At 53.9% G+C, this 22,704-nt stretch overlaps 1 protein-coding gene across 2 annotated transcripts in view; it reads left to right on the top strand.

Annotated features, from left to right (window-relative positions):
* Positions 1-22,704, top strand: part of USP36 (ubiquitin specific peptidase 36) — a 32,613-nt gene that overhangs the window by 7,643 nt on the left and 2,266 nt on the right. The window contains exons 4-21 of one of the 2 annotated variants that reach the window (XR_014078488.1): positions 163-384; positions 3,363-3,473; positions 4,496-4,598; positions 6,775-6,842; positions 7,282-7,352; positions 7,974-8,056; positions 9,515-9,626; positions 11,799-11,939; positions 12,738-12,838; positions 13,680-13,818; positions 15,450-16,088; positions 16,655-16,785; positions 18,561-19,148; positions 19,580-19,773; positions 19,916-20,845; positions 21,296-21,397; positions 22,070-22,185; positions 22,493-22,644. Coding sequence is in view for 1 of the 2 variants with exons in the window: in XM_081575699.1 (XP_081431825.1) it covers positions 163-384; positions 3,363-3,473; positions 4,496-4,598; positions 6,775-6,842; positions 7,282-7,352; positions 7,974-8,056; positions 9,515-9,626; positions 11,799-11,939; positions 12,738-12,838; positions 13,680-13,818; positions 15,450-16,088; positions 16,655-16,785; positions 18,561-19,148; positions 19,580-19,773; positions 21,296-21,397; positions 22,070-22,185; positions 22,493-22,624 (3,053 nt within the window). In the remaining variant the exon portion in view is untranslated. The remainder of the gene's footprint in view (positions 1-162; positions 385-3,362; positions 3,474-4,495; positions 4,599-6,774; positions 6,843-7,281; positions 7,353-7,973; positions 8,057-9,514; positions 9,627-11,798; positions 11,940-12,737; positions 12,839-13,679; positions 13,819-15,449; positions 16,089-16,654; positions 16,786-18,560; positions 19,149-19,579; positions 19,774-19,915; positions 20,846-21,295; positions 21,398-22,069; positions 22,186-22,492; positions 22,645-22,704) is intronic. The other variant, XM_081575699.1, reaches the window with a different exon arrangement.

Raw genomic sequence — 22,704 nt, 5'->3', positions numbered from 1 at the left:
CGGGGAGAGCCGTGCAGTCACAGGCTTCCTCCTGGGCTCCAGAGCGGGGACCCGGGTACCCCAGACGCCGCCTCCTGAGCGTGCGCCTGCAGAGTGTGTGGCTCTCGGCACTCTGCTGGGGCTCGGACGTCAGGCCCTCCTCTCTCCCTTCCCCCCCTCCAGGCAGCGAGCACGCCTACGAGAGCTGCAGCGACGGGGTCCCCGCGCCCCAGAAGGTGCTCTTCCCGGTGGAGCGGCTGTCGCTGCGCTGGGGGCGCGTGTACCGCGTGGGTGCGGGGCTACACAACCTCGGCAACACCTGCTTCCTCAACTCCACCGTGCAGTGCTTGACCTACACGCCGCCCCTGGCCAACTACCTGCTCTCCAAGGAGCACACACGGGGCTGTGAGTGAGCGCGGGGCTGGGGGTGGGCTGTGGCACGCTCCCAGCTCTGAGCGTGCCCTTGCCGCGGGGCCGCTATGGGTCCTCAGGACCAGACTTTCTCTTATTTGGACAAACCTGTGTGCTCATGGTACTGCCATTTTTAGCCTGGGTCAGATTTACAAGTCAGGTTCATGCTATGTAGTGAATGATAGATCCTAAATTTGAGGTGTGCCGGCTGCAGGATGTGCAGTGAAAGAGAATCCAGGTAAAGTAATGGTCTCTAAACTGGTCTGAAAATAATCACCTAAACAGAAAAAAGGGCTTTTGGAAAATACCTCCAAAATATGTACATTCAGTTATCACATCTATTATAGTAGCACCATTTGATGTGCACCATAAAATGTTCTCCAAAGTGGAAATTGAATACCAGTAAACTAAAGATGAAAGAAAAGATAACTTCACCAAACAGAATAGAATAGAAAGTCTGACTAGCCTTTCAACCATTAACAAAATTAAATCATTGGTTAACTTTTTTTCCCATGAAGAAAACAGCAGGCTGAGACAGTTGATGAGTGAGTTTTATTGAAACTTTTAAGGAACAGATCATTTCAATGCTTCGCAACCTCTTCCAGAGGGAAAAAAAAAGAGAGAAACTTCCAGCTCATTCAGTGAGGTTCTCTTGATTTGGGTAACAAAATTAAACCAGCACAATACGAGAAAGAAAAATTATAGTCCCATCTTGTTCATGAATATATATGCAAAGCTTCTAGGTAAAATACCAGCAAATTCAGTAGTCTTGTAAACACTGTGAGCAGCTGTGTTCATCGTAGTAACGCAGGGATGTTCTGATGTCAGGAAATCTCCACGTGTAATTGTGGAGCGAGGGGAGCAGCTGCAGTAACAGCCCAGAGGCCGGCCTGCTGGGTTTACATCCTGCTTCTGCCACCCAGTGGCCGTACGTCCTTGAAAATTACCTGACCTGTCTGTCATCTGCAAAGTAATAATAATATCGCTTCATAGTGTTTTTGATAAAACTTAAGTGAGTTACATAAAGTGCTTCAGGTAGTCCTTGGCACACAGTAAGTTTTACATGAAAATGTTAGTCCCTCAGTCGTGTCCGACTCTTTGCGACCCCATGGACTGTAGCCTGCCAGGCTCCTCTGTCCATGGGATTCTCCAGGCAAGAATACTAGAGCAGATAGCCCATTTCCTTTTCCAGGGGATCTTTCCAACCCAGGGATCGAACCCCAGTCTTCCGCATTGCAGGCAGATGCTTGAACGTTTTAGCCACCAGGGGAGCCCCAAGTTCTACGTACATGACTGCTAATCTTGCTACCTTAGTTGCTATCACTTCATTAATAGATTAAGAGAGAAAGGTCACTTGAAAATAGATGTCCACCCCAAAAAATTATGATTTAAAAAAACCTCTTAGCAAAGTAGCAACAGAAAGGATTTTTACTAATGTTTATAAAAGATATCTAGCAAAAACTACAAAAAAGCATTCCAGTTAGGAAAATACCAGAAGCACATTTTTAAAGTAAGGAGAGAAGCAAGGACAGCCACTTTGTGCGTTTGTGTTTCATGTTTGATGTGCTGGTCCCGGCCAGAGCAGTGACGCAGGAGACAAGAGGAGGAACTTACGCTCTCCTTGTTGAAAATGATATTCCTGCAGCAGAAGTCATAGGCAGATGGGAAATTTGGGGGAATTCCCTGGCAGTCCAGTGGTTAGGATTCTGGGCTTTCACTACCAAGGGCCCAGGTTTGATCCCCGGTTGGATCTGTTTGGGAAGGTCATGCACTATATGAGATGACAGTATCTTGTAGAGCTAGAGATATGCTTGCCTTTGGACCCAGAAGTGTATCTGTAGGTGTATACATTAGAGAAACCCACACGCATACAGGAGATGGGTATGGGACCTTTCACCCCAGCGTTTGTGACTGCAGGAAGAGGGAGGGGTTAACATGAGTGAGTAGGGGGCTGTGTGGATGAGCTGTGGTCTGGAGGGAGGACTAAAGGGCGGCTGGTTACAGTTTATAGAAAGCGAGCTTAAACGTGCAGCTGCAGTATCCTGGTGAGTGCCACATGTGGAGTAGGGTGAATCCATGACTGGGGACAGTGGTGACCCAGTTAGGGTGAGGGTCCCTGCTGCCAGAGGTCAAGGGACGGACAGAGAACGTGGGGAACGGGGTTGTGAGGGGGAGTTCAACTATCACACTGGTGATTGACTTAAAAATTGCCTAAAATGGGGTGTCATCTTTGCTCTTCTCTTTGTATTTAAGATAGTTCGTAATTAGAAGTGTAGCTAGAATCTGCCTGCCAGTGAAGGAGACACAAGAGACGCAGGTTCAGTCCCTGGGCCAGGAAGATCCTCTGGAGGAAGAAATGGCAACCCACTCCAGTATTCTTGCCTGGGAAATCCCATGGACAGAGGAGCGGGCTATAGTCCATGGGGTCGCAAAGAGTCGGACACGACTGAGCACGCACACAGAGAGAAGTGTAGCACTGTCTAGCCTAATGCCTGGGGAACAAATAGTTTATCCCCAGCAGGGGGCTGGCCCAGCCTGGAGGGCACCATCTGCCCAGCAGCCAACCGGTCCCATCCCCATGTAGGTGTCCCCTGGGGCAGGTAGACTGGGGGAGCAGGTGCCTGGGGTCTCCCGGGAGCTGGCTGAGCCCTGATGTCTCCTGGAGGCAGCAGAGCGGAGGTTCCCACGCTGAAGAGCAAGTGAAGGGGGTGTCTGTTGGGAAGCCCGAAATGTTCTCTGCCATTGACCACGTGATGCGATGTGCTGGTCAGAGGACACGTTGTTCTAAACCGAGCTTGGCAGCTCACACTCCTTGGGCTGGGTCTCACGGAGAGACGGGTTCCTGGGTGCCACCAGCTTTGCAGGGCTTGGGTGGGCTGGGGGGCTCTGCTCTCTGCCAGCCAGGAGGCTGTGTCGTCAGCTCTCCTGGGAGCTTTAGGGGCCTTACCGTGACCGCCTGTCCATGCCCACAGGTCACCAGGGCAGCTTCTGCATGCTGTGCGTCATGCAGAACCACATCATCCAGGCCTTCGCCAACAGCGGCAACGCCATCAAGCCAGTGTCCTTCATCCGGGACCTGCGAAGTAAGAGCGGCTTCCTCCTGGGGAGGGCGGCATTGCCGGGGGGTGCTGAGGGGAGGGAGGGAGGGCGAGCCTGGAGGCCTCGTGCACAGAGTGGAGCAGACTAAAGCCGGTCCTGGGGCCAGATGGACATGGGGCAGTCCATGCCAGCCGGTGATGAACCCCCCACCCCCGGCCCTTCCCCCAAGATCCTGCGGGTTCAGCCAGGCCAGGGGCCGTGTGTTTTGGGTGGGGAGGTAGGTGAGGAAGTGCTTCAAGGCCTTTTCTCAACATCCAAGGAACCAGGGTCCATGTGCCGTGAAAGTCCGATTTCTGTTTTACTTGGCAGAGGTGGGCCCTTAGTTTTGTTGTTGTTTTATTTTATGTATTTACGTATTATTAGGCTGCACTGGGTCTTCGTTGCTGCTTGCAGGTTTTCTCACGTTGTGGTGAGTGGGAGCTTCTCTAGTTGCAGTGCGTGGGCTTCTTGCGGTGGCTTCTCTCGTTGCGGAACACGGGCTCTAGAGCACACGAGCCTCCGTAGTCGGGGCCTGCAGGCTCTAGAGCTCGGGCTCTGTTGTTGCAGCACATGGGCTTAGTTGCCCATGGTATGTGGGATCTTTCTGGACCAGGAATTGAACCTGTGTCCCCTGCATTGGCAGGCAGATTTTTAACCACTGGACACCAGGGAAGCCCGCGCATTGGTTTTTTGAAGCCTGTGTATGTTGTATTGGGCCGACATGGTGGTGATCTGCCATGGTCTGTATTGGCTCCTGGAAAGCCAGCTTAATGAATTAGCAGAGCTCATATCGTTACTGCTGGGCGTCCATTCGTGCTTTCTGTTACGTGTAGCGGGTCTCCTGGGGAGATAACTGCCGTCAGGGAGGTGCCTGGGACATAGGGCGTCACGCAGGGCTCTGTTTCCTCACTTGGGTTTGGTCCTGGGTCTGCTAAGAGATGGCCACAAGACCAGCGGGAATGGGACGTTCAGAGAGAAGGCGGGGGCTCTTCTCTGCTGGCCTGACGCTTCTTCCTTCCCTCCTTAGAGATTGCCCGGCACTTCCGCTTTGGGAACCAGGAGGACGCACACGAGTTTCTGCGGTACACCATTGATGCCATGCAGAAGGCCTGCCTGAGCGGCTGTGCCAAGTACGTGCTCCCCTCCCCCAGGCTGCGTCTGTGGACGTCCACCCTGGGCCCCTGAGCGGTCCGCTTCCCCAGAAAGGGCCTGTCCTGCTGCAGGTCGGGTGGCGACGTCTCCGCCCCAGCAGCTCGCAGAGAGACATGCTTTAATAGATGTCTCCAAGGACCTTCTACTACTGACGGGCTCTCCCCATCTTTTTGAAACCACCTTGTCATTTCAGTCCCTAGGATGGGGCAGTGGGAAGCATAATGTCTTTAGGCAAGAACTTAAAAGCCTGCGGGAAAACTCGAGGGTAAGGAGATGATGATTTTTGAGATTCACTCCGCCCAAATTTGAGAGTGTAGACCAGTGTTCCCTTTTGTGAAACAGCTGCTGTCAAGGATGTTTTTTCATTCCTGGGTTTGTGGGTTCAGTTGAGAGAAAGCAGGCAGGAAGTGCTGCCTGGGCTTGGAATGGAACTGAGTCCTGGACTCGGAAAGTACGGCTGAGGAGTCATGTCTGGAACGTCCTTCAGGAAGGTTAAGTTGAGTTGTAGCCGTGAGGCTGGGAAACGCGGATGAGACTGGAGTTGAACCTGACCTGTCTCCCGGTGAAGCCGTCTGTCTTCGGTGACCTCCCCCTGGCTGGGGGGTGACCCTCCCCTCGGGAACACAAGCTGGCCCTGTGTTTGCTGGTGTTAGAGATCCCTTTCCCCTTGAATTCCTAGGAGTGTTTCTTGGGTTCTGGCTTATGTATTTGTCCGTACGGTTCCCTTTCTGCGTGCTGGGCTGTTGGTGGGCTCGCATCTCAGCTGTCCCCGCCACACTCACACCACCCCCCGCGCTCCCCGTTCCCGTGCCCCTCAGCCCCTCCCCCATGGGCAACTCTAAGTGAACTTTCTCTCCTTTTGGTCATGTTATGTTTCAAGGCTTGTTCATGGTGGTCTTCCGTCTCCCCATGCACTTGTTGGGGGTCTTCAGTTCACCCCGGAGTTTTGTTGCTGACTGTTCCCGCTTCGTGCTGCCCCCAGGGGCTGGTTCTCATTTTGTACTGGAAGCGCCTTAGCTTTCGGTTCCTAATAAAAATTTGGCGATTGGCCTGGTTCTTACTTCAGGCGCCCCCTTCTGGCCACGCAGCGAAGCGCATGCTGGAGTGGGTGGCTCTCACTCCAGACTCAGAAGGGGCGTGTGGCCTTGGTATTTTTTTTGTTTCTTGTTCAGGACACTCCTTTTCCCCCTTTTGCTCCTTGCCCTGCCCCCCCACCCCCCAAGGAGCCTGTCTGCCTTCTCTGCCCCGGGGGCTGCCCCCCAGCCACATCCAGCTGCCGGGACTCCCAGGAGCCTCCCCTTACAGGAGGTGCCGCACAGGCCTTGGGTCCCCTTGTCCCTCCTGTTTCCTCCCGACGCCCTCAGTCTCGGCTGGGACGCTCGGTGGCAGTGCCTCGGATAGCTTCTCGATCTGGCTCTGCTGTCCTGCCTCCGGGTAGTTGAATGTCGGCGCTGCCGCTGCGTCCTAGCTGGGCCGAGAGTATGGCCCTGTGTGGTCCTCGGGGCGCCTGTCCTGACGGCTCCCATTGACCCGGGGGCATCCCACCCAGAGGTTCTGGATGTGTCTGAGGTTATGTCCTTGCCAGTTTTTGGACCTGTGACATACCTCCTTTGGTGAGTGCTGGTGACAGTAGATGATGGCAGTTGATTTTTCGTTCCCTGACGTTGCAGAGTAAAAGTCTGCTGACCCTGTGTTGGTCCCCCGTGTGTTCTGGAGCTGTACTCCGTAGCCAGCTCGAGGCTCAGCGTCTGGGCAGCACAGCTGTGAACAGTCACGTGGCCTGGACAGGAGGCTGAGACCAGGGTGCCCGGGCTCTCTCTGCAGGGGGCGGGAAGGGGCCGCCTGCGGAGAGAGGAGCAGGGTTAGCAGTATGCGTGCAGAAAGCGTGGTGCCCACGCAGGACTGAGGGCAGAGCTGGAGCAGGAGGCGGGGGGCACTGAGGTGGGGATGGCCTGCCGATCCATCGGACCTCTTGCTCCCAGTGGGAGGCGAGGCTGCCTGCTGAGAGGGTAGGAGGGCGTCACATGTGAGGTGGCTGCTCTGGGGGAGAGCTCCGGGCGGAGCCGCTGCTGAGCCGGTGATGGGACGGGGCCTGGCGGGGGTGCCTGTTTCTCGGCCCCTGTCCTCCACCTGAAGGCTGTGGCCTTTCTCCAGGTTGGATCGTCAGACGCAGGCTACAACCCTGGTCCATCAGATTTTTGGAGGCTACCTCCGATCTCGGGGTAAGTGGAGAAACGTCCTGAGTCCCTTCTGGCTGGGGATTAGAGTATTAACCCGAAACGCTTCATGTTGGTGCCCAGGCCAACCCGCCAGGCCCCCGAGGCCTCAAGCCTGCCCCGCAGCCCCGCATGCAGCCTTCCTGGGAAGGGGTTTGGAGCAGAGTCCAGAGCCTGTAGACACGCTGGTGTTGCTTTTCCTTGGGCTCCGCAGTTAATCAGACGTGGCTGCTGCCCTTGGGGTGGGGGTGAGCACCTCTGGCCAGGCCGGCCAGGCACCTCGGGGTTTGCCCTCGTCTCCTCCTGAGCACTTCCCATCCTGGGATCTTGGGGAGCTGGTGAGCTGGGAGCGTGCCTCCAGTTCTCGGACTTGCAAACCCGGGGGACCTGGGGGGGGTGGCCCAGGGCCCTGCACCCACCCCGCCGTCTGCTTGTTCTCTCGCAGTGAAGTGCTCCATGTGCAAGAGCGTCTCAGACACCTACGACCCCTACTTGGATGTGGCGCTGGAAATCCGGGTACACACCTCACGCTGATCAATGTTCGTTTGCGTTAGGATGGGGAGGCCAGAGGACAGAAAACCCGAAACAGGAAAACTGATCAGGGCGTGTGATCCAAATAGATCAGGAAAGAGATTCCTGGAATCCTACGTTTTTGTGTGTTTCCTCTTAGCCATCTTCCTCTGTATTCCTTTTTTTTCTTTTTCCAAAAAAAAGGGGGTTAAACAAACAGACAGTTTTGTGCCTTCAGATGTGAATAGCAACCCCACTGAGTGCAGGGCTTGAGCAGGGAGGCCCGCGCGGTGTGGGCAGCTTCCACACAGAGGGCACGCATTCCCGAGCCGCCTTCCCCTGTCCCTGCTCTGAGGCCGCCGGGGCCGCACTCACCTCAGCCTGAGGTTTGATAAACCCCTGGGGCTGTGATCCCCGTCCACTGAGAAGGGGTGACAGCCTGGCTCCCCGGTGCCTCTGTGGTGGGTGCTCGGACTCCCAGAAGGCGGCAGCGAGCAGGCCGGTTCTTACACAAGTGAAGTGCCATGGTCTGCTGCCTCGGCCTGAAAAAGACCTTACATCAGGCATTTCTGGAGTCAGCCTGTTTCTTCCGCTGTTCACTGTACTCCCTGTTTCTGTCCTTCTCAGCAAGCTGCAAACATCGTGCGTGCTCTGGAACTTTTTGTGAAACCAGATGTCCTGAGCGGAGAGAATGCCTATATGTGTGCAAAGTAAGTTTCGGTTTGATTGTGGCCAAAAAGATCAAGCCGGCCAGCAAGGTAAAACACATCACCTAACCTGACCCGGCTGCCGTCCCCTCCTTCGCCCTCGGAAGTGACCGCCGTCCACATTCTCTCTCTTTTTGGCCAAGCCTTGTGGCTTGTGGGATCTCGGTTCCCCGAGCAGGGTTTGAGCTAAGGCCACGGCAGTGACAGCACCGAGTCCTAACCACTGGGCCACCAGGGGACTCTTGACCACCATCCACATTCTTGAGTGGTGTCATATGTCTTAAAACTGAAAGCCTTGAAACGGCACAGATGAAGAGATAGTTGTGGTTGTCCTAGCTGCCGCTGGTGTGGCACTTACCCCGGGCTGGTCTCTGTTCTGAGGGGCTCACGTGCATGTGCGTGTGAGGCAGGGCCTATTGTTACCCCACGCCACAGGAGGAAAAACTGAGGCCCAGAAGTGGGGTGATTCCATGTGGAGGCCGTCCTGCCGCCTCGATGAGCCATGCTCTGCAGCTTCCGTTTTGGACTTGAGTGGTCCTTGGCATTTATCCATTTCAGTAGACGTGACTCTAACCTTCTTCTCTTTAGGGCTGTACAGTCTCTGTGGGTGTGTTACCTTATATCCGGGTCATTTTTTGATTTCAGCAGACGTGACTCTAACCCTTCTTCTCTTTAGGGTTGTATAGTCTCGGTGTGTGGGTGTGTTACCTTATATCCAGGTCATTAAAAGTCATAATCACTAAAGAAAGTTTCTCTCCCTGTGTTTTTGTAGATTTATGATTCTGTGCCAGAACCCTGCTTTTTGTCCCTCTCAGTTCACCCCCCTCAGCTCTAGACGCTGTTCACTTTGGCCTCTCTCTTCTCCCCCTTCATTTCCTCTTCTTCTGGCTTTGCTTTCGGTGATTTCCTGCCTGCCTCTTTATCTCTTGGCCACATCTGCATGAATTTGTTTTTTCCTGTGTTAGCCCCGTTATTTTTCCATGCATCTGGCTTAGTCTCCCGGTGGGAAAAGTACTTCGTTTTTGTGTTAGAATCTCCACCTTTTCTCTAGTCCTTGTCCTGCTGTTGCTTTCCTTTCCTTGACTGGCGTTGATTTGATTTTTAGGGGTACGGAGGGCACAGTCTCATTCAAGAAGACTCCTTGTTAAAGAGCAGGTCCCAGGAGACTTCCCGGTCCAGTGGTTAAGAATCCGGCTTGCAGTGCACGGGACGGGGATTCCATCCCTGGTTGGGGAACTAAGATTCCCACATGCCTGGGGGCAACTAAGCCCTTGTGCCACAACTAGAGCATCGTTGCACCACAATGAAAGATCCCACTTGCTGCCACTAAGACCCGATGCAGCCAAATAAATAAAAATTAAAAAAAAAAAAGCAGGTCCCAATGTTCTGACACTAACCTCGTGTGAGGACAGCAGTCCTCAGAGCACAGGCCGATAGCTCTTCCTCTCCTGTTCCTCGCAGATGCAAAAAGAAGGTTCCAGCCAGCAAGCGGTTCACCATCCACCGGACGTCCAACGTCCTGACGCTCTCGCTCAAGCGCTTTGCCAACTTCAGTGGGGGGAAGATCACCAAGGTGAGCCCTCGAGCCAGTGCCCTGGACGTCGTGGTGGGCACTTTTTAAAATTCAGATTCCAGGCTCTGTTTCAGAGAGAGTAGATTCAAGTCTCTGGAAACCAGGGCCCAGGAGCCTGCATTTCTGCAAAAATTCCTAAACGATTGTTCGGGAGTCAAGTTCAAGGACGCCTTTTTTTCCCCCCAACCTCTGCCTGTGCTTGGGGTGTTCCTGCAATGGAGGGTCCAGGTGGCCTTAAGAATCAAGGTGATGAATGCTGCACTCTGTAGCTCCTATCTCCCATGTCCTGTTTGTCCCCAGAGCAGTTGCAGCTCCGTGCTGTGCTTCTTTGTGGAGTATAGAGTAAAAAGTTTCTGCATAGTGGTGGTGCAATAGAAGATGCCTTGTTTCATAAGGATCTGAAGACCTGTTCTCAGTTGGTAGAGCCTAGCTGTGTGATTTCAGGCAAGGTGCTTGTCTCAGCTTCGGTCTCCTTACTGGTGGTGGTAGGGGGCCTTGTTTAAGTCAGCATTTCCCAAACTGCTGTTCTGTAGGACGGTAGCATGGTACTCTGAAAGAAGATGTTTTGTGTTCAGCTGAGTTTGGGAAATGCCAACCGAAGTTAAAGTAATTCTTTTTTTTTTTTATTTTGGCTATGCTGTGTCTTGTTGCTGCTTGGGCTTTTCTTTAGTTGCAGTGCTTGGACTTCTCATTGCAGTGGCTTCTCTAGCTGTGGAGCACAGGCTCTAGGGCACCTGGGCTTCAGAAGTTGTGGCATGTGGACTCAGTAGTTGAGATTCTCGGGCTCTAGAGCACAGGCTCAATAGGTGGGGCACGTGGGCTTAGTTGCTCCGTGGCCTGTGGAATCTTCCAAGACCAGGGATTGAACCCATGTCCCCTGCATTGGCAGGCAGATTCTTTACCACTGAGCCACCAGGGAAGCCCCTAAAACAGTTGTTTTTAATCGCAGGCCTTCTCAGAGCCTTTATTCAGCTGTGTTGCATTTTGAATCTCCCAGGGGAATTTATTATGAAGCATTTCCTAAATTCAGTTGTTGAGGGAGTCACTCATTCCTCCATTTTACTGACACTTGCGTGTTTACATTGCACAACGCCATGCGAGACTCTAGCAAATCAAGGGGAGATGATCAGTGCTGAAGGAGATCACGTTGCTTCTGCCCAGAGGAGCTCACATTTCACCATAACACCTCCTGGAACCAGTTTTCCATTAGAACACAGTTTGAGAGACACTAGTCTGTTTGATTTTGGCCCCATGTCTGGCACGATTAGACTGGGGCTCCTGAACCTACTGGATGTATTTGCTTTTAAGATTTTTGAGATTGTCAATAGATGAAAAAAGACATGTTGGTGAATAGCATGACATTCTGTTGATCTAAAGAAGCCAGACACAAACAGGCACCGACTATACGAATCCCAAGAATAGGCAGCAGTAACCACTGGCCGTGGAACTTGGAACAGGGGTCCCAAGATGGGGGCATTCACTGAACAGAAAGGGGTGTTCTGGGTCCCTGTCTGTCTCTAGAATGGAGCCTGGGTTACCATCAGTGGAGATGGGTCAGAACTCAGCAAACTGTAAACTTTTCTAAGAGCTATGTTTTTCACTCCATGCAAATTGTGCTTCATGTTTTTTTAAAAGTTTGTATGAGCACAGGCAGTAATTGTGGTACATTATGGCCCTGTCATTCAAGGCTCATTTTTGATAGTATTTTCTTATGAAAGATTGTTCATTCCTGAAATAAACTTTGGCTTGACCTTTGTTCTGATCCATTAAAATTTTGACCTGCCATTGCAGTTGGGCATACAAGATCAGCATCTATTTTTATGAAGCCCTGGGTCCCTGCCCTGTCCCCTGCCCTCCCCTCAAAGTCTTCTGCTTGGGGGCGGGAGGGAGAAGGAACAGCTCTTCTCCTTCTGCACGTGGGTTCCAGGTAGCAAGAGAACCAGTCTGGGCGTACAGCCAACACAGGAGACCGTAAATCGCTTGACAGGACAATAAGGGTTTCTCAGAGAAACTCCCTTAAAAAGGATGCATTTTCTGCTTTCTTTTTAAATCTGACCAGAGGAGGCTCCTGCCTGTCGCCTCACATAATTCAAGACCCACTGATGGGGAGGGCGAGTTGACCCTTACTCTCAGTGATGAATTGTAATTGCCTGTTCTTGGCTCTTCCAACAGGATGTGGGCTACCCAGAGTTCCTGAACATCCGCCCGTACATGTCCCAGAGCAGTGGTGAGCCTGTCATGTACGGGCTGTACGCTGTCCTCGTCCACTCAGGCTACAGCTGCCACGCCGGGCACTATTACTGCTACGTGAAGGTCAGTGGCTCCGGTATCGGCGTCTGGCTGCCTCGGTGGGTGGTGTGTGCACTGCCTCGGCAGGGGGTGGGGTAGGTGGAGAGAGGCAGGTTGGCGGTGCCTGTTTGCACAACTCCACGTGGGCCCTTGTTATACGCTGGGAAGTGGCCTTGTTTTATGGTCACGTCCAGGTCCTATCGCTGCTTCTTCGTGGAGTGCAAAGACGTCCTTCTGACCTGTCCCATTTGGATCGGTCCCACTTTTGAAGGCCTTGCAGTGAGACACTAGAGGGGGGCTGCCTTCGGTACCCTGATCTTAGACCCCTGAAGAAATCTCAGAAGGCCAGATGTTGGGAGAGGCTGTGCCAAGCAGACCTGCCAAAAGAGACTTCAAAATGGAAAGCTCGCATCTTCGGAGGTGCCAGGAAGGAAGGGGTGCCCAGCACACTTGAGGGGGCATATTCAGAGTTAGCTATCTGGCATCTTCGAGTGAAATCATTGGAAAAGACCTTGATGCTGGGAAAGATTAAGGGCAAGAGGAGAATAGGGTGACAGGATGAGTTGGTTGGATGGCATTGCCAACTTTATAGACATAGGTTTGAACAAACTCCAGGAAACAGTGAAGGACAGGGAAGCCTGGCGTGCTGCGGTTCTTGGGGTCACCAAGAGTCAGACATGACTAAGTGACTGCGTAACCGCATTTGCTAACTCAAATTCAGATATATGTGGCAGTTAAAAGGTTTGTCCCTTCCCTTGTTTAAAGTAAGGATCACAGAAGTGTTGATCATTTGGTTTTCGTCCTCACCCTCTGCTGCTTCAGGCAAGCAACGGACAGTGGTACCAGATGAATGACTCCTTGGTCCACGCCAGCAACATCAAGGTGGTTCTGAACCAGCAGGCCTACGTCCTCTTCTACCTGCGGTAACCGACTCCCCACCCCACTCCCTTTCTCCAGAGCCTGCACCTCCACTCTCGCCCTGACTGGCCTCCCTGGCCTTTTTCTGCATGAAAGTAACCGAGAAATCTGAAGGATGGAAGAGCTGTCCTCCGGCCAGTCAGGGGTAATAGAGCGCGGCCACCGGGAAGGACGCTTAGACCGCGTCTGCTGGCTGCTGAGTCAGAGCCAGAGCCCAAGGGAAGGTCGGAGCGCGAATCCTTCTGCCCCACGTGGAGGTGACTTGGCACGTACATGGGAAGGCCATCTGGCATTTCACCTTATTGCCCCCGAGTAGCTGCGCTCCGGCGGGATCAGCTCGCCCCCACCCCGTCCTCTGTGGGGGCCAGGGAAGTGGGTCGTCAGAGGGCGAAGGCCATAGGAGGTGCCTTTTCCCGGGACTGGTGGTCACCCACCTGGAGGATGAGGATGTGGTGAAGGGTGGCCTTCTGCTTCGGGATGGCTTTCTGATAAACTGAGAATCTAGTTTTGGAAGCACTCCCGAGTAGTTTGCTCTCTGCTTATATCGAGTGGAGTCCAGAGCTATGTAGCAAGTTCTCGTGGTCTGCCTTTGCTTGGTCCCCACCGCTTTTTTTTGGCTGTGCCACTCGACGTGAGGGACTCAGTTCCCAGACCAGGGATTGAACCTAGGCCATGACTGTGAAAGCCCAGAATCTTAACCACTGGGCCGCCAGGGAACTCCCTGCTTGCCCCCCCATTAAATTGTAACCTTGACTTTGGTATTCTGATTCTTTCTCTCACTCACTCTGGGTCAAGCCTCTGCAGCTTCAGTAAGACAGTCCCTGCCTCCTTCTGTGCCTTTGACAGGATTCCAGGCTCTAAGAAGAGTCCCGAGGGCTCCATCTCCAGGCCGGCCTCCTCCCTTTCCAGCCGCCCCGCAGTGGTTCCGGACCACGTCCGACAGAATGTCAGCAACGGGACCGCAGCCTCCCCAGTGACCGGAAAGGTACTTGTTTAAGAGGATCGATGTAAACCTTGCTGTTCCTGATATGTATATGCAGGGAGAGAGAGCAAGAAACTTAATGTGGTAAAGCGTTAATAATTAAGGAATATCCCTTGGAGGTTTTTTTGTATTGGAAATTTCCTACTAAGAAAAAGTTAACTCAGTTTTATTACCAAGATAAATAGCAATTTCCTTTATTACAACATAATTCGTAATTCAAAACTATAACAACCATCTCTGTTGACAACTTCTGTGATCCCAGTCTGAAGATCAAATCCAAACCCAGACTGTCAACGGCCTCCACAGCCTGCAGGGCTTTTAGTCTTTTACGAAAATCTGTTTCCCCGCCAACATACAAGAAAAGAGAAGCTGAAATAGAAGCATTGGAATTGACACAGCAGTGATGAGCTGTGACCCAGTTGCAAGGGTGATGGTCACTCTGGCCAGAGCAGGAAAGCCAGAAGCCTCAGTCACAGCTCAGAGGAACAGTGAGGGGTGCAGGGGTGCCTGAGGGTGAGCATGGGTAATCCTGGGTTAGGCTGGGTTAGCAAGGCCACTCCACTGACAGTGTGTGTTTTCGTTACGAAAGCAACTTTCCAAATACACTGCAGTTGCCCAGAAGTCATTTTACTTTAAATAACGTTGTATGGTCCCGGGTACTTAAACCCTCAACAGCTGAACAGGTTGTGCAGCACAGTGGGAAGGTGTACTCCCTTTAGGAGGAAAATTAATAAAGAAATAATGGCCTCAGTGACTTCAAGTCACTCTGGGGCCTGTGCAAAGGATATAGGTGCTTAACGATTCAAAGTGGTATCAAGTTAGCAAATATTTTGGGCAAACCTCATTGCTGGTAAGAGGATAGTAAATTCAGTGTGGCAATATGCATCCTAATTTATGAAAATATTAATAGCCTAGTCATTCCATTTCTAAAAAAAATGAGTATGGGGTACTAAGTACAGGAGAAGATTCAGTTTTTTGATTATTCATTGACAAGTAGTTACTAAGCGTAGGACTTTGACCTGTTGGGAGGAGGAGGTGACCGGTCACGATGAGTAGCCCCAGTGCAGGCCTCGGGGAGCATTTCATTGTGTGGGTGGTATAGACCCGGGTGTAATGGTGCTATGGAGAAGGATGGGGCACTTAGCACCCAGTCATTTCACGGCTACCTGGAGCCAGTCTAGTTTATAAGCTCTTCACACACTGAGTTGTCTGCTAATCAAACATTAAGACCTTTGTTGAGGGCCTGAGCATGTATGCACGTGATATGGCGTGTGGTTGAAGCTGAGGCACCCCTGTGTCAGCAGAGAAGCCCACAGGGAAGGACACTAGCGTATCAATCAAGGGTTATGTTTAGGTGATGGAACTTGGTAAATTTTTTCCCTTTATACTATTTTCGTATTTCTCAAATCCTGATGACAACGTGCTGCTTTCATAGTCAAGATGATTATACAGATGCACACCCATTTGTGCAGAACTCAGGAATTGCCGAAAAGAAGTAGCGATGTCTGTATCGTGTGCCCGTGTAAACAATTTGTTTGGAGTGGCTCCTCCAAAGCTCCCACCTGGTACCTCCTTGTGGGGGCCGGCCCCGCTCCCTCTGGCTTTGACCACATCCTCTGCTTTGCTCCTCTCAGAGACCAGACCCTGCGACGATGAAGAAGCCACACGCCCCCGAAGAACTTGGGGTGCCCATTGCTAGAAATGGCTCCGTGTCAGACCTGAAGTCTCCGAATGGATATGCTCCTCCCAAGCCCGCCCTGGGGTCCCCTTCCCCAAAACAATGCAAGACACCCACCCACGCGCCAGCCATTCTGGATGGGCCTGAAAAGAAAGTCAAGAAACCGGCCTCCCTGCAGCACTTCTCTCCTCCGCCCAGCGCCAGCGTGCCAGGTGGCAGCAGGAGTGAGGGTCGCAGGCCAGGCTCCTGGGACGGCCGGACCGCTGTCTCTACCTCACCCCGGGCCCCAGCTGTGGGGACCCCTAATGGGCTTGGGCCCAAGGCAGGCGACGAGGGCCCCACCGCTGAGAGGGGGGGCTCCAGCCCCGAGCACCCCACCAGCAGGCCCCCCCAGACCCCCCGGAGCGGAGCCGCCCCCCTCGGAAATTCTCAGGGAACCCACTCCACCACTGCCGGCCCCGCCAAGGTGCTGCCGGCCCGAGAGGACGCCGAGCCGGTGAAGGCCAAGTGCCCGGTCCCGAGCGGCGACAGCCCTGAGCCGGCCAACACCATGTCTCCTCCTCCTGCCAAAAAGCTGGCCCTCTCTGCCAAGAAGGTGGGTGTGTGGGCGGCTCGACCCGGAAGGGTGTTGGTAGGGGCCAGAGAGTGGGGTTGATTTTAGCTTTGGGGAGGGCGGTGGGACAATGGCTGAGGGTGCCCCCCAGTGTTGGAGGGCTGTCCCGGCGCGGGCGGGGGCAGCAGCAGTGTGATCAGATGAGGCTTGGTGGCCGATGGGCCTCCATTTCTGTGGACAGACGTCCTAAGAGAGCCTTGGGGATGGGCCCCGGCCGGGAGCTCCGAGCAGAGGGGACACACAGGCTGGCTGGCACCTCTGTGTGCAGCTTGACGCTCTGTGGTGTAATGGTCGTACTGAAGTTTTTGTTTAAACTTCCTTTCTTTTTTCCTTTTTGTTTCTAACCAAAAACACTTCTGATTCTTCTCCTATCATCACCCCCCCCCCCCACCCCTCACGCTCCCTTTTTTGGTTCTCCTTCTGTCCTCTCATCTTCCCTTCTGGGCTCTTTTTTCTTTTCTTTTCTTTTAATTTTATTTTTATTTTCCTCCTCACTCACGGCAACCTTTTTTAGACCACCAAGTTTTTATTTATGTCAATAACTGCAGGCCAGCACCCTGCGGAGGGCAACCGGCAATGACCTCCGTCCACCTGCCCTCTGTCCATCCTCCGACCTCACCTACCCCCGGAAACCCACTCACCCCGTCGTCACCGCCGCCTGGCCTGTCAGTGCAATCCGGTAAGCAGGGCCGCGCTCCTCCCCGTGGGGCCGGCACAGAAGTCTCCTCTATCCTCCTGCCCAGGGGGCTTCGGCGGGGCACAGGCAGCTTGGTCTCCACGGTCCTGGCTCTTTTTTGACTCTGTCTTCATCTCCTGTCCATCTGCCACGGGCATTTGGTGATGGACGTGCTGTGAACTGATCCCCTGGGGATCCCCAGCACCGAGACAGGACCCCACAGTGGAAGGCAGGGGTTGGGAGGTGGTGGGTGTTTGGACAGACGCCATGTGAGCTCAGAGTCCCGCGTGCAAGAGCAGCGCTCCTGGGCTTACCTTGGGGCAAGGTGGGGTCTGTCGCCCTGGCCCTCAGGGCATTCCCAGTGGGCTCCAGTGGGCTCCTGGGGGCTTTTCAGGATCCTGGGTAGACACCCTTCCAGAGCTGTGGGCTGTTGCCTCCCAGCCCTCTCTGCACAGGGACGCTTGAGTCCCTTCAGGTGTCGAGGGCAGAAGGCCCAGAGTTACTGATAAGTGGCTGTCTGAGGAGTGAGAGGCTATCAAGGCCTTTGACGGCTGGGGAGGGAGGGAGGAAAGAAGGAAAGCAGGCGAGGCAAAGCCATGAGGTGGTTCGGCATTCACATGGCGCCATCATGCCCTCCCTGCCCCCCTCATTCAAGGCCCTGAACTCGGCCCTGCTGTTCCCTTCCCCCCAGCACCACCCCCGCCCCAGCCACTCTCACTGCTGGCACGGGGGGTTTGCACTTGGAAGGTCCTTAAACGTTCACAACATACATTGAGTTTTTTTCCTGTGTTTCTTTGACGTACAACTTTTTTTTTAATTCCAAAAAATGCAGAGTAACATGACATCGTAATGCAATTTGTGTGGCCATCAGAGTTTGTTCTGATTTAGACAGCGATGAGACAGTTCTGTTTAATTAATAACCCTTGGAGGTGGACATTATTGTCATTCATTCACAGATGAGAAAATTGTGGCTCAGGGTGGAAAGTTGGCTTTTCCATGGTTGCATAGTTGACAGAAGGGTTTCCCAGATGGCTCAGTGGTAAAGAATCTGCCTGCCAATAGGGGACCTGGGTTCGATCCCTGGGTCAGGAAGATCCCCTGGAGAAGGAAATGGCAGTCCACTCCAGGTATGCTGGCTTGGGCAATCCCATGGACAGAGGAACCTGGCGGGCTACAGTCCATGGGATCGCAGAAGAGTCAGACGTGACTTAGCCACTAAAAACACACAGAGACACAAGTTAGCGACACACACATTTGACAGGAAGGAGAGCCAAGAGTCTCGCCTGTCCAGTCCTACCCCTTGCTCGTCTTGCTGTATAGCTGGCTGGAAAGTCTATCTCCCTGATCTTCATAAACCCCAAGTTTCAGAGGAAAATCCTAGGAAGGTAATAGCAAAAGACAGGTAGGCTTATATCTGCCTTTCTTGTAAGACTTAACTGCCTGTGCTCAGACACGTGATGCTTGTGGAGGCTGGACATTTATTGCTTGGTGGAGCTTTCCTCTGAACACATTTGTATTGAAAGTTTAAAACACTGGAGTTTAAAAGTACTTTGGACTACCAGGTGACAAGAAACTGCAATAGGTAGTGATTTTTATGAACTTTGATCTTGAGATTTGAATTTGCTTGTTAGCCTGTGTTTTCTAACTTCTCTGAAACATATACATATCTGAGGTTTACAGGGGAAAATCATTGAAAATCCTTAACTGAGAGGGAGGGGCCCGAGGGAGGGTAGGGCGGGAGAACTCAGCCTGTCCTCACTGCCCACCTCTCCCTACAGGGCTGTCTCACCTGCTCCCAGGCCCTCCAGCCATCTGAAGCCCCCCTTCGGCCCCCGTCCCCCATCACTGTCCAGGAGCCCCCAACCTCTCGGGACATCAGACCCACAGAGCTGCTCGCCCGCCTCTGCACCCCTGCCTCAGGTCAATGGGGCCTTCCGGGACCCCCCATACCAGCTGCCAGAGGCCAGCGAGCCCCCCCAGAGCCTTGGTAAGAAAAGGAAGAAGGCTCGCAGGGAAGGGGGCCACGTCTCAGAGACCTGCACAGCCGTGGCGGCCCTGCCTGGGAAGAGGAGGAAGAGGAAGAGGAAGCGCACGGGGGATGTGGACGCCACCCCCCCGCAGGAGGAGCAGACACCGGGGCCACCCTGGAGCCCCGAGCGCAGGAAGGAGGGCCGGGTGGAGCCACTGGTGGGCAAATCGGAGGAAGACGGCAGACACCAGCCAGAGAGCGGCCAGCGCCTGGAGAACGGCTGGCCCGTAGGATGCATGACCGATGGCCCCCACATGAGCAGTAGGAAGAGAAGGAGAAAGGGACCGGAGAGCTGTGACGGAGAAGATTGCCTCCCCGGGGACCCACCTTGGCACGGGTGAGAGCGAGGAGCCAGGCGGCCCTGCACCTCCACTCACTCACACAGTCTGCTCCGGGTGGGTGCTGTCTGGAAATACAGGCGCCCGGACCTCTGGGACGTGACCACGTTGTCAGGTGTCCCGGGGTTTGGCGAGTGGAGGCATGTCCTAGATCTGTCCAGTACTATGTGGACTGGGAGGTCACGTGACCCAGGCTGGGCTAGGCTAGGGTCCTGTTGTCCAGTTTGTAGGACTTGCCTCGGTGAGGATTAAAAATGCGCTCGTGTGCTTTCCTGGGCTGCACCCGTGGATTGCTGGCGCACTCTGTCCTGGTCGGGTTCGGGTGGTGTCTCCCGGGGCTCTTCTGCAGGGCCGGGTACACACCAGCAGAATTCTCGAGGTGTCTGGGCTTCGGTTTGCTCGGAGCTGACTGTCCATTCTGACTTCCCAGGAGCTGCGCTCCCTCGGACGTTGTCCAGCCAGAGACCGTTGCAACATCACCGAGGAAAAAGAAAAAGAAAAAAAAGAAGCAAGAGCCACGACAAGAAGGAGAAGAGAAGGAGCCTGAAGGCCAGAGGGGCCCCGCTGTCCCTGGGAGCAGGCCCCTGCCAGCTGTGAATGGCCAGGCTCCCGGGGGTCCCACAGGTGTGCACGGGGCAGGGAGGGGGCTGAAGGTGGGAGCCAGCCTGCCATGTGTGTCCAGAGGCAGATGCGGTTCACTGGGCAGACCTCTGCCCTGGTGCGAGCCGTCTGCCCACTGGGCCTCCTCACCTGGCTGATCCTTCAGCCGGATCTACCCCACAGGAGAACATAGGACACACGTAAACATCAGCACATCCTGTGAGCCCAGCGTTTCTTCTGATTCAGGGCTGTTCCCTTCTGAACCTTCCCACTGGAATGACTCCTGGGCCGCCCAGCCCGGTGGTGTCCTCTGCCACGTGAACCTGGAGCGTTGAGTTCAGAAGCTCACCTGCCTCCGCCTCTCTGAGCTGCGAGCCTGTCTGACGAGCACGCGGCCTCTTGTTTCTGGGGTTCCATGTGCTGTGGGTCCACCCAGGTCGAGGCCCCTGCCAAGCAGCTCTTTCATGTTTTGTCTTTCTTTCTGGCTGACGGGACTCACTGGGCTCTCCCGGTGAAGTGTGTCTGTTACAAGACAGAGGAGAGGGTCCTCAGCTCCTCCAGAAGGGGCCCAGATCTCAGGGGATCAGCTGTTGTGTTAGTGCTTTGGGGGGCACACTGGCCCCTGGGGATTGATCTGGAGTTTGTATCGGACTCCAGAGAAACACAGCCATGAAAGAACGTGGTGTTTTGATAATTACATGGCAAAGCACTAACTGCGAGGCAGTGAGGAGTGGCTGGCGCGTCAGGCGGCCAGAGCATCATTGGAGAAAAGGCTGCAGAGAGTGACTGTCACCAGACCATGGCATCGTTTTGTGAGCCCTCTGGCCAAGCTGGAGGCGCCGGGGCTGCAAGGAGACCCTGCGCCGTGTGTGCCTGCTCACAGTCCCAAAATGGGGACGGGCATTGGTGGCTGAGAATCAGCTAGAGCTAGGGTTGTACGTGGCTCCACGTGATCACCGGGCCCAAGCTGTGCTGAGGAGCAGTCAGTGGGGCTGGTGGGAACAGGCTGGGGGTGTACAGTGGACGCTCTCCTGCTCAGAGCACTGAGCCTGAAGGACACAAGGTCACTGCAAAGTTGGCGGCCAGGAGAGACGAGGTGAGGCTTGTGTTTAGGATGGCGAGTCTATTCTGGCGGTTGGAGGTGGTTGGGGGGCCGGGCGGAGGCCAGGGCCAGCTCAGATGTTGTCTCTGGAGCCATGATGAAGGGCAGCTAGTACTGTCTATGCAGATTTCCTTCCTTGCTGGCCAGGCTCTCTGAGGACAGGGCGGGCAGACGGGAGCTGCCCCACCAAGCTGCGGCGGTGGTGGTGGCGGCGACAGAAAGAGGGGCCTCGTCCCTCCAGTTCCGTCCGCTCCATGTTGCCCGTTCCCTATAGGCGAGGAAGAGAAATCATTAACTCTTGCTACAGGCAGGCAGAAAGACCTCGCTTTTACACATTCTTTCAGTAATTTGTGATTAGTAAGTTCTGCAGTGCTGTTGTAAATAAAAGGTGTGTGATCATTTTCTCAGTGATTTAAATGTATGTCAATGTTCCTCTGATTGCAGGGCTGGGACCGGCTCCACTTGCATCCAGGGACAGAGAGAGAGAATCCGATGTGGTCCAAGAATTGCTCAAATATTCATCTGATAAAGCTTATGGGAGAAGAGGTACTGTTCTGAGATTTGACTTCTGTCTTCCTGCGATTGGCTTATGTAGGAGATAGAGAGGCCTGAAGCGGGCCTTCTATGCTGAGCCTTGTGCATAGAGATCGCTTGGCTCTGAAGACGGGAAAAGGAATGTGAATGTCAGTTGTACCCTCTCTGCCCTCCACAGCCATTGCGTGCAGGTCAAGAACCCTGCAGGCGGGTTATGCTGTGGAAGGATCCAGAACAGCTTCCCCTGGGGTCTGGGAGTGGGGAGAAGGCGAGTGTGTGCCTCGGGGTGGGGAAGGCTGTGGACGGAAAGGCTCGTCCGGCTCACATGCTATATGTTCTTATTTAGAACATTATTTTTCTAATTCTGACTTGGAGACAGAACACAAGATCTTTGTTTCTCAAATGAGAGCAGGGGTTTACAAAAACTAAATTTTGAGGATTGGTGGTAGAGAGAGTTAACAGTGTGTGCTCATGTGACAGAACCATCAACTGTCCTGCAAACCAGAGACCACGCCGTCCCTCTTCCTTTTCTTATCTGTGTGTCCATTTTCACCAGAAGGTGGCACTCAAAAATGGTGAATCACTAGGAGTAGACCAGCCTCTTATGTAAACTTCATCCTTGAAGTAAATCACCAGGGCAGCTGGGAGCCCACCCAGGTCCTGACGCACGTGTCTGCCTTGCAGTTTTGACGTGGAACGGCGAGGTGTCGGCCGTCAGTCAGGACGCCATTCAGGACAGCAGGCTGGCCCGCACGGCCACGGTCATTGACGACTGGGACAAAGAGTTCGACCGAGGGAAGGTGTGACACGTGGTGGCGCCTGGCGGGGGGACTTGGGTTTTGGGGGCGGTTTGAAGTGGCCGAGGGCGAGGCTGGAGCCTGGCTGCCTGGAAACCACGTGGCCGGGGCAGAGTCTCCACCCCCCAGTTGCTCATGCTCCACCATCAGTGAAGTCAGGGTCATGGGGACACCTCCCGAGGGTCACGTGGAGAGCAAATCTGCTTAAGTCACACGTTGAGACTCGAGCTGGCATGCAGTAAGCGGAAGCAGCCACCAGGACCTGGGGGAGGCCTTTGTGGGAATTGTGACACTGTGATTCTTGACATAGGAGAAGAAATTGAAAAAATTCAAGAGAGAGAAGAAAAGAAACTTCAACGCCTTCCAGAAACTTCAGAGTAGACGGAATTTTTGGTCTGTGACTCATCCAGCTAAGGCTTCCAGTCTTAGCTATCGCCGCTGAATGTGCTGCTGTCAAGATAGGTCAGTTTGTGTGCATGTGTGTACACGCATGTGTGTGTGGGGGGGTGTACACACATGTGT

The sequence above is a fragment of the Giraffa tippelskirchi genome, chromosome 3 (genome assembly GCF_054371585.1).
Source record: "Giraffa tippelskirchi isolate mGirTip1 chromosome 3, T2T-mGirTip1v1.2.pri, whole genome shotgun sequence".
Lineage (NCBI taxonomy): Eukaryota > Metazoa > Chordata > Mammalia > Artiodactyla > Giraffidae > Giraffa > Giraffa tippelskirchi.
The sequence above is the reverse complement of the archived record's forward strand: the minus strand, read 5'-3'. Positions and strand labels throughout refer to the sequence as shown.